Consider the following 9,545-nt stretch of genomic DNA (forward strand, 5'->3'; position numbering starts at 1 on the left):
TGAAGTACAAAAGAATGCCAATGATGAATTATTACAGGGCTTTGCAATACATACACTAGAATTTTGAATAAAATTAAAATACAGGCTACAAAAAAGCACTCCAAGTGTATATCAGAGCAAATTCATAAGAGATTTTACTTGTTTACACACTCTGTAAGATATACCAAATTCAGATGCATAACATTTCAAATCCTTCTATGGCAGCAAAACCGAAAGCCTTACTATTATGAGAGCAATCAATTTTCTCCCACTCAACAGCTACATGGCACACATCAGCTGCATGATCAAACAAATTCTACTTGGAAGTTACCTCCTGCCCTTGAATAACCAATGATCTAAAGCAGAGGCATGAGGTATCATGGAATGGCATGAACACATAAAGCTGCTAGCATGGAGTTCAGCCAACTATGACAGGATCAATTCACAAGTGAGTTTCAGCCTTTTTCCTTCCAAACAAAAGAAGCCTTTTAAACCCTTTGGCAGATTTAGTAGGGTTCTCATCGCTTTCCCACTTCTTCCTGGAATGGATTTGCTCAGAGACTGCTCCATTACTTGGTGGTGGAGTTGAGATTTCTATCTCAGAAATTTCAGATGACACAGGAAAATTTTCATTTGTTGCTCCATTCGCTTCGATATTCTCAGCATAACTCATCAAATTTTTGTTAGGTGATGCTGGCATAGGATGTATAGCAATTTCAGGAATATCTTCTTGGGGACCTTCAGAAAGTGTTTTCTCTACAGTATGAACAGAAGATGCTTTAGATAATCCTTCAACATTGCCTTCTAGCTGATCCAGTCGTGGAACATGATCTTCAGTAGGGACAGATGAAGCCATGTTGAGTGAATCCTCATTGCAGTCTCCATCATCCTGATGTGAAATCACATTTTCCCCATTCTTCTCGGTCGAAGATTTACTGCGCAGCTCCTTAATGTCTTTCAGAACAAGGGCATCATTGGCTTCAGTTGCTTGTGCAGCTGATGACTTTGCTAACAATCCTGCTGTCGAATCCATGGAATCCTTTGCTTGAACATCAGAGTCAGAAGAAAGTGCCTGATTTAAATTCGTAGAGACCTTTATCGCATCTGAAGGTTTCTTATTCTCAGCACCAGCTGTCTTCTGTGGTAAGGTAGTTGCACCAACACCATTTGCCTTCAAGGTAGATTTTTTGGGCTGCTCCAGCTTTGATTGAGTCGACGAGACCTTCTGAGTTACTCGTGCAGTTGCAAGGCGATCTATGGTGGAACTCCTAAGAACTGGCTTATTTACTTTCTTGGTCTCTTCAATTGGGGTCTGAATTTTAGGCTTCTCAGTCTTCATGGAAGTCGTTGCAGTTTTATTTACTGTAGCTGTCTTTTTAGTTGCTGCACTAAACCCGCTAGAAGCACTTCTTTCAGCAATTCTCTTCTGGCGTTGAAGAGCTAACTCCTCCAATCTCTTTCTGGTCTCTTCCTCCTATAGGATAAGGGGCGAAAAGAGATTGAACAAAATCAGCATAAAATAAACAAGCAACTAAAGGTCTTAAATATCCAAAGAAAATGGAACACTAACTGGCATTTAAAAGAACATAATCAATGTCATAGTGGGCCAATACAAATAATCAAGCCATCACCAAAATGACTGGAAGAGAGGAAGGAAATCGTGAATGACATTTTCAGGAGATTTTATAAAGTTTATCTCCATGCTTTAAGAAACTCTCTGAAATGAAATTAAATTATCCCAAATCAGAATGGACTTGTGTCTAATTCCATATCAAACATTATAAAAAATTTCAAATTTTATTGCACATTTATAAGCTCCCTCACAACCAGCTTCCTAGAATGAATGAAAGAAAAAAAGAAAAGAAAGGAAAGGCTTAAAAATTATTATAAATAAAGGAAGCTACAGTATTTTTTTCCTTTCTTTTCTCTCATTCAGTCAGGGACCCAATTCGACCCTAAATGTATATTAAATACCTTCTCGAATTTGCTCCTCGGAACTGAAGTTTGGCTTCCAGAAGATGGTTTTCTGCTCCCTGATGTGATATTAGATTTGCTTTTCCCAAGGGATCCATTTAAAAGTTTAGACCTTCCTTCTTTACTTGTAACTTTTCCCCCAGGAGTTCCACCTTTTTTACCTTTTCTATCCTTACCATCAGAAGGCAGCTTATCCTCAACACAACCAGTTGTTTCATAGTCAGAATGCCTCTTATTGGCTTCAGTTGATAAAATGCTACTCTCATAATCCATTTCTGGAGTCCAAGATGCCACAGCATGTTCAACAGTTGAATCACGATCAAGCATCATGTAAAGGTCATCTGGCTCATGAGCAGCAATAGCTTCAGGCTTATCATGTGAAATTTCTGGTGTCCCATATTCATATTGAGCATCTCCAACAATGTCTTGAACCATGCTTATGTCAGTCCTTAGTAGAGAATCAGATTGATTATCGAATGATCGAGCTTGAACCATGAATGAGTCATCAGCTAAAACATCCTTTTTATTCTTTTCAGCATGAAAACTATCAACAGTTACCGGTGAAACGTAAACACCATCGAACATGTTGAGATCTTTGCTTTCATCCTGATTTGCTGATTTATCTGGTTGGCTGCTGATGAACCAATCTCCTTCTTCTTGACATTTGGTTATGGAAGATTTATCAGATAGAATAGCATGGGAATGATTCCCTGATCCTTCACTTCTCTGCACAAATAACAATTCCTCATATGTGCTATCTGCTTTCCTAATAGTTGGGTGGACATTTTCGTCAACTTCCAAATTCCCAATGCGAGTTTTCCCTTCCATACCTGCATTCCTCTCTATTACAACAAAGGAATCACTAGATACCGTTTGTGGCTTTGTAACTTTCTCTTGTTCCAGGTTAAAGGAAAATGACCTTCCCTCTTCAGAGTTAGTCTTGAAATATTCCTCCTGGACTTCTACAGAGTGTGGCTCTGTACCAATATAACTTGACTCGTCTCTCATAAGAAGATCCTGGAAAGCACCCCAATGGTCATTTCTTTTCCCCCCCTCAGAATTTTTAACCACTGTATTCTTAATTTCCTGATCAGCAGCATCATTTGAACCATTTACAATGCCGGGAAGCTTGGCCCCCACTTGTTTTCTATGATGGCGTGAAGTTGACTTATGTCTTCTCTCCAATGATTCAACTGCTTCCTCAACTTGCTGTTTGAGTGAATCCCCATCAATGAATGCATCCTCATCAGATGCATTCCCGTCAGAGCCAGTGTCCTTCTCTCCATCTCTCTTAGAGGTGATGTAATTGATATTGCGGATAACAACCTTTCTTGAGGACTTCTTCCCATGCTTCTTTTTACGCGGCTGCTCTTTTGAAGAGTACTTTTTGTTATGCTCCAAATACCCATCATCTGATTCACTCTCAGAACTGCCGTCACTGGGCTCAGTGGATCCATCTTGCTCTGAAGTTTCCAGTAATTTTCCACTTGCAAGTTTCTTTTTGTTCCTATAAGATGATTTATGATTCCGATGATTATCTAGTTCCTGATCATGAACAGGACCAGAATCTTCGACATTTGAAGGCCACTGCATATTCCCTGGATAATATGAAGAAGGCTGCATACCAGGAAAAAGGTAGTTTGGATATGGGGGCATTTGTTGATATACAGGACCTTGAAAATTGTGCATGTAATGGGGCATATGGTTTGCCCATGACATTGGTGCTTGAGCTCTCCCATTTGTTGATGGTATTTGAGTTGATGTTGGCAAGCTAGTATCTGCGCATTTCAGAGTCAAAGAGGTAATAGTTACCCACTAAAGAGAACAATCTTTACTAGTTTCTGCATAATTGGCAATTTAAAAATAAGCTCCTGTCAAAACAGGTTTTTCTCCACAAAGCATGGCCAAGTGACAAATAACTGATAAGAAATCCAACCACATAAATATAAGGTATAAGAACACACAAAAGCAAAATTGCATCGTCCCACAGAAATTAAAGTTACGATGTCCATGAGGCTAGAATCTATTTTTTTTCTTGAAAACTTCAGGTCATCATAAGTGTAGTTCATTCTCTATGGGGGTGTTTGGCAAACCACAAAACAGGTTCAGTTCTTATCTAAACTAAACCTGAATCATATTGACTTTGAACTGATTTTATTTTATATCCAATTTTTCTAGACACAAGTTAAAATTAATATGGATTAACATGCAGTTCGTCTAAACTCAATTTGAAACTTGTTTTAGTATATATTTAGCTTGTTTAGATTATCTATGGTAATTAATTTATAATGCAGGAATGTGCGCACATATATATTGCCAATCTAATTAATGTAACCATCAAAGATAATATTTTAAATTTTTTTTATTAAGTTAAATATATATGTATTTTTAGGCTTAAAAATTAAATTTGGCCCCCTATCAAAATTAAATTTGACTCTTCATTCATATTTTAGCCCCCTCATAAATCATGATTCCATCCCCGGGAATATGTATGTTGAAAATAACAAATTTGAAACTAGTTTTTAGAGGAATATATACTCTAATTTTAAATGAAAAAGTGTAAAAATTAAAACCAGTTCTTTGAACCAAAAAAAATTTACCAAATTGGAAAAAGAACAGTTATATTGTTTATAATTGTACCAGTTCTATGACATGCCAAACACCCCCTATATATACCTACGGTAAATCTACATTATAGAAAGTTAGGATTGAGAATTGAACAATGGCAGGCATATATATTTCTCATACTCTTTGTTAATTCATGTTATTAGTTTTTTTAGTATAAGAGATACTTATCTAAAAAAATAAAATAAATAAAAAAGGCATGAGAGATACTAGAACAATAATTAAATGATTAAATTCATCATTTTATATTCGCTTAAAATTTTAGGATAAGTGATAACTTAACATGAAATCAGAGTAGACGTTTTGAATTCAAATACTGACTGCACATGAGGAGAGAGAGGGAGAGAAGAGAATGGTGAAGTTACAAACAAACAAAGACGGGTTTGTCAAAGATGGAAGTTCATTCTTATTTTTAATTAACTATCATACCAAATGGCTGTGGCTTGACCAAATTTAGGATTAAGATGCTTTTACTTTCTTTCTTTCTGTTTTTCTAGAAATGAAGTAAGCTTTGCATGACACAAAACTGAATTTTTGGACTTTCCTCATTACATTGTCTAGATGTGCATATAACAAACGAATTTTAGGAGGGTCACTGCAGAATCTATGGAGCCATAATCGACCTATTTTCCACGTGTTATTAGACATTAATTTCTCATTTTACTCTTATTAAATACACACTTTTAAAGAGGCCTTTATGGATTGTTTCACAGGTCCAAAGTACGCTTATTATGACAAATTGGATATTCAACCATACCTTGGCTACCTTCCAAACTTCCATGACTTGCAGTTGAATCAGACGCTGATGCATCTACAGAGCCGTTCTGCTTCCCACTAGAGAGACTATTTGGATGAACATTTATCGTAATATTCTGACTATTTTCAAGATCTTCACCAGCAAGCATGATCCCAGATGTTCCCAAGTATGGCAATTCTGGCTGAGAGAATACCTGCATTGCAGCAATTTCGTCTACCCAGCGCCTATCCTCATTCTTTTTCTTGCATAGATCGATGAAATTTATGCATGCTTCCCTAAATGAAACCAGACAAATTATATTCTTTCACAAAAAATTTAAAAAAACTGAGACTCTAAGCACAATAGGGACATCCTGCAATCATGGAAGACTCTAAACACTACGGTCCTTTAACTAGAAGAATAAGCATTCAAAAGCTGATGAAGATCTAGACATCTTTAGCGCACCATTCAACAGAATCAACAAAACCAATTACATTAGTATATCAAAAGTATGACAATAGAAGTAACATAGAGAAAATAAAAAGGCTGACATAAATTATTGTAGTTCATATGATTGCAGATCCATTTATACTAAAGTTCAGAATTAGATGTGTGCAATTTAGTATGCAAGACCCAAAATCATTCTAAATTATAACAGAGAAAAAAATTGACACCAAAGGTTGTAGTACCAAAGTGAAAATTCAATCTAGTGCTTAAACTGTATAGGAGCATTAAGTTAGTGGTTCTCTTCAATTTCCTCTTGCTTTCCATTATGTATTTGAAATAATTTACTTATCAAAAAAAATATATTTGAAATAATTTATACTTTCGTGTCATGATTCTGTTCCTACCAATAAAACCAATAAAGCTATATTGGTGAAGCAGGGATCTCTAAAATGTAAAACCAAGAATGCAACAAAAGCCTATATCTTATATGGTAAAACAGTATCACCAAAATTCTTCTGTTTCCAAAAGGAAATGTATAAGGTTTTTTTTTTAAATAACCTTGAATGCAAAGGCCCTTTTACAGGTGTCAGTGGCACACAGAGAATTTTATCAACAATAATAAAGAAAAACTTGAAAGTTAATTCAATATCTAATGTAAAAATCATTCTAACAAAACAAAATAGGCATCTGGTTGGAAGATTTTCCATTCAAAGAAGGTTAATTACTAAGACATCTTTTTATATATGTTAATGAAGCAAAGTTTCTTCTGCTTAATCTCTGGATGTTTACTTGATTCAGTCACCTATTGGCATCCTTCATACCTTAAACGTGAAGCTCCAAAAGCATCAGCAAAAGAAATAAGATCATCTATATAGTCCAGCTCAAATCCAGCAACAAGAGCACGGGCATAAGCCATTGCTTGCTCTTTATGGAGCACTGCCTTCCGAGTTTCCAGAACACGCTGAAGACGAATCCTGTTCATTACCAGCAGCTGAACAATGAATGCATGAGAATATAGATGTGCTGTATGTAATTACATGTAATCATAGAAAACCAGATAAATTACTTGGAGTTTTCTTCTGGTATAGCATCGCCTGTTCCATTTGATTCACCTTTTGACTAAGATGCACCATCAAAATAAAAGGTCAATACTTTGTAAGCATTACTAAACATTTTAATTCACACGAATTTACAAATGATGACATACATCCAAGGAGGCACTTGACCTTTTCGAATTCCCATCAGCACCTGAAACATTTCCTGTCAGTTCCAGGTACTAGGTAAAATCATTTAACAAAGTGCATCAATCTACAGGACAAAAGGAGCATATTCCAAGTTCCATATTTTGTTTGCAGGTTTTGTATTTACTGTTAGATTAAAGTGCATCCCTCCAACATTATGAATTCTCTACATTCTGTCACCTAAAAACAAAAGCATGCCTAAAGAAGAAGAAAACTGAGATGTCCATAATGGTTATCAGTAAGATTTTCCAAATTAACATGCCAAATGGAAGTTAAATCTCAATTTTTTTTAATGAAAATATCTAAGTTATAAGAGACCCAAGTTTAATCACATATTGTTATAGAGCTTCTCAGAAAATATCCCAAGCATCAAATGTACTTCCTAATGATTGTTGGATAAAAAAAAAAAGAAAAATTTAATTTTAAAATTTTAAAATTTTTTTTTAAAAAAAAACAGAGCCAGACTCGATTGAAGTTCGACATAAAAAAGGCTGAACAAATTGGGAATGCAATTGATTTGTTGGATGTATAGACATCCAAAGAATTATTTTTACAAGAGATCTATACATATGAATATCTCTAACCATACCATCTGCCTCTAATGATTCACTTGATTGAATTGAATTCTCAATCTGCACGATCTCTCTCTCTATAGTCACAAATCTCTCAAGAACCTCCGGTGTGCTAACAAATCTCACAAACCTGTTTCAAACAAAAAAATAAAAGTTAAAAGAATCAATGAAATAAAGAGGCAATAACTATACAAATTATCAATGATAAGCAACTATTTGGCATAACGGATACCACAGCACCAAATCTTCACAGCCAACCAACTAACAAGAACAAATCATGGGATTTACTCATAGGAACTATCAAAAGCGAAAATTTGTCCAAATTTCGAAACTTCCATCCGAATTCAAACAGTCCGCATCCATATCAATCAACCTATCACCAGTATTTTCAGCGTGAAGACACAAACTAAGTAGCCAAAATGCTTAAACTTTTGAATTTATACCTTTGCAGAGTTGCTTTGGTGAACCAGGAGGCAACTGAGCCCGCCGGACGCAGAGTGATCGAGTACCCACCTCTTGAAATCTGATCTTTGGCGCTTTTCAGGTGCAATAGGAACGGTTCCAGAAGCCCCGACGCCAACTTCTCGGTCAAACCACCGGCGAAAATCACCAAATCGCATCTTCATTTCAACAAATGAAACCCAAGAACAAACATTTAGAAAGTTCAATTCAATCACAAAGTTAATCGACATAAATGAATGGAAGAAGAAGAAGAAGAGGAGCACCTGGTTCTGGTTGGAGTGAGTTGGAAAAGAACATGATCAAGATGAGTTCTTGGGTCCATTGAGAGAGAACGAGAGAGAGAGAGAGATGGGTTCAGAGGGTGATGATCTTAGTTCATACCAGACATTTTTGGAGCACCGAGTTTGTGTTTACAAAGTTTGTCTCAGGGAGAGCGCCAGAGAGAGCCAGCCAGAAGGTGAAGAAGCAGAGCACATGGCAGTGAGTGCGCAGAGTGAGGAACGAGGAACAAAGAAAGAGATTTTTTTATTAGTTCTTGTCAGATGGGGGTCCCAATCGAACATGCCGACAGACACCTCTCTCTCTGATCTCCATCTCTTGCACACACTGACTGAGACAGACACGCTTTTTTTGGGAGTTTTTTTTTCTTCTTTCTAGAACTGAAATGAAAATGTTTGAAGAAAAAGAATATGATGATGCGGAAGATGGGGTGTGGTTGAGAGGTCGTCTTGTTGCTCCTTTTCTCTCTGCCACTGCAAACTTGTTATCCAAGAGAACAGAAAGCAACCCCCCTCACCCTTTGCCTTTGCCATCGCTGTCACATTGGAAGAGTGAAGGAACGGGCAAAGAATAATTAACTGTCTCTCTCACCCAACCACAAAAGCCACTCCACTGTTTGATTCCTCCAAGCTGTAACCACTGTTTCCAGCTTCAATACTCACAAATGCATACTTTTTACACTACAAAGCAAAATCACAATTAAATTTTGAAGATTTTGAATCTAATAATAATTTTTAAACTTAAATACTCTTTTGCCCTTTAGGGTTTCGTTGCTTTATCTTTTTTCCTGATTAAGATAGTACCTCCGTTAAAATTTCATCTAAAACTTAACGGAACATCACATCAGCATCAATCAAATGTCGCCACATATCATAAAATCACCTTCTCACCCCACTTGTCAATGCATAAGTATTTATTAGTCTTTAGATCAGTTATTAGTAAAAAATAATCCAATGACTAATGAATACTGCTACATTAGCTCGGTATAATGATGTAGTATACAACATTTTTTTTAGAAAAAAATGAGTTAAAAGACATTAAGATATGTGTCACATACACACATGTGATTACAAGTGACACGATTTTGTAGTAGATGATGTAGCCACGCGTACACATGGCAAAAGGTTGTCAATATTTTTTACGGTGCACTGATAGAGATATAAAAAGAAAAATTTGTAAAGAGAAATGTTATATACTACACATTCATCTTATTTGGCTGATACAATAGTA

The 9,545-nt window shown here is 36.1% G+C and overlaps 1 protein-coding gene across 2 annotated transcripts; it reads right to left on the minus strand.

Annotated features, from left to right (window-relative positions):
* On the minus strand, positions 1-8,894 carry LOC132173738 (COP1-interacting protein 7). Of its 2 annotated transcripts, XM_059585327.1 has the most exons (9): positions 8,300-8,894; positions 8,018-8,194; positions 7,592-7,704; positions 6,969-7,009; positions 6,828-6,880; positions 6,583-6,735; positions 5,336-5,610; positions 1,954-3,731; positions 1-1,453 (listed from the first exon to the last, which is right to left on the minus strand). In XM_059585327.1, exons 1-9 carry the CDS (start codon positions 8,356-8,358, stop codon positions 422-424), a joined length of 3,681 nt encoding a protein of 1,226 aa, XP_059441310.1. In that variant the 5' UTR covers positions 8,359-8,894; the 3' UTR covers positions 1-421. The 2 variants fall into 2 exon arrangements, with proteins under 2 accessions (XP_059441310.1, XP_059441311.1); XM_059585328.1 differs by lacking the exons at positions 7,592-7,704; positions 8,018-8,194; positions 8,300-8,894 and having other exon boundaries at positions 6,583-6,752; positions 6,969-6,991.
* Positions 8,895-9,545: the final 651 nt, after the last annotated feature.

The sequence above is a fragment of the Corylus avellana genome, chromosome ca3 (assembly GCF_901000735.1).
Source record: "Corylus avellana chromosome ca3, CavTom2PMs-1.0".
Taxonomy (NCBI): Eukaryota; Viridiplantae; Streptophyta; class Magnoliopsida; order Fagales; family Betulaceae; genus Corylus; species Corylus avellana.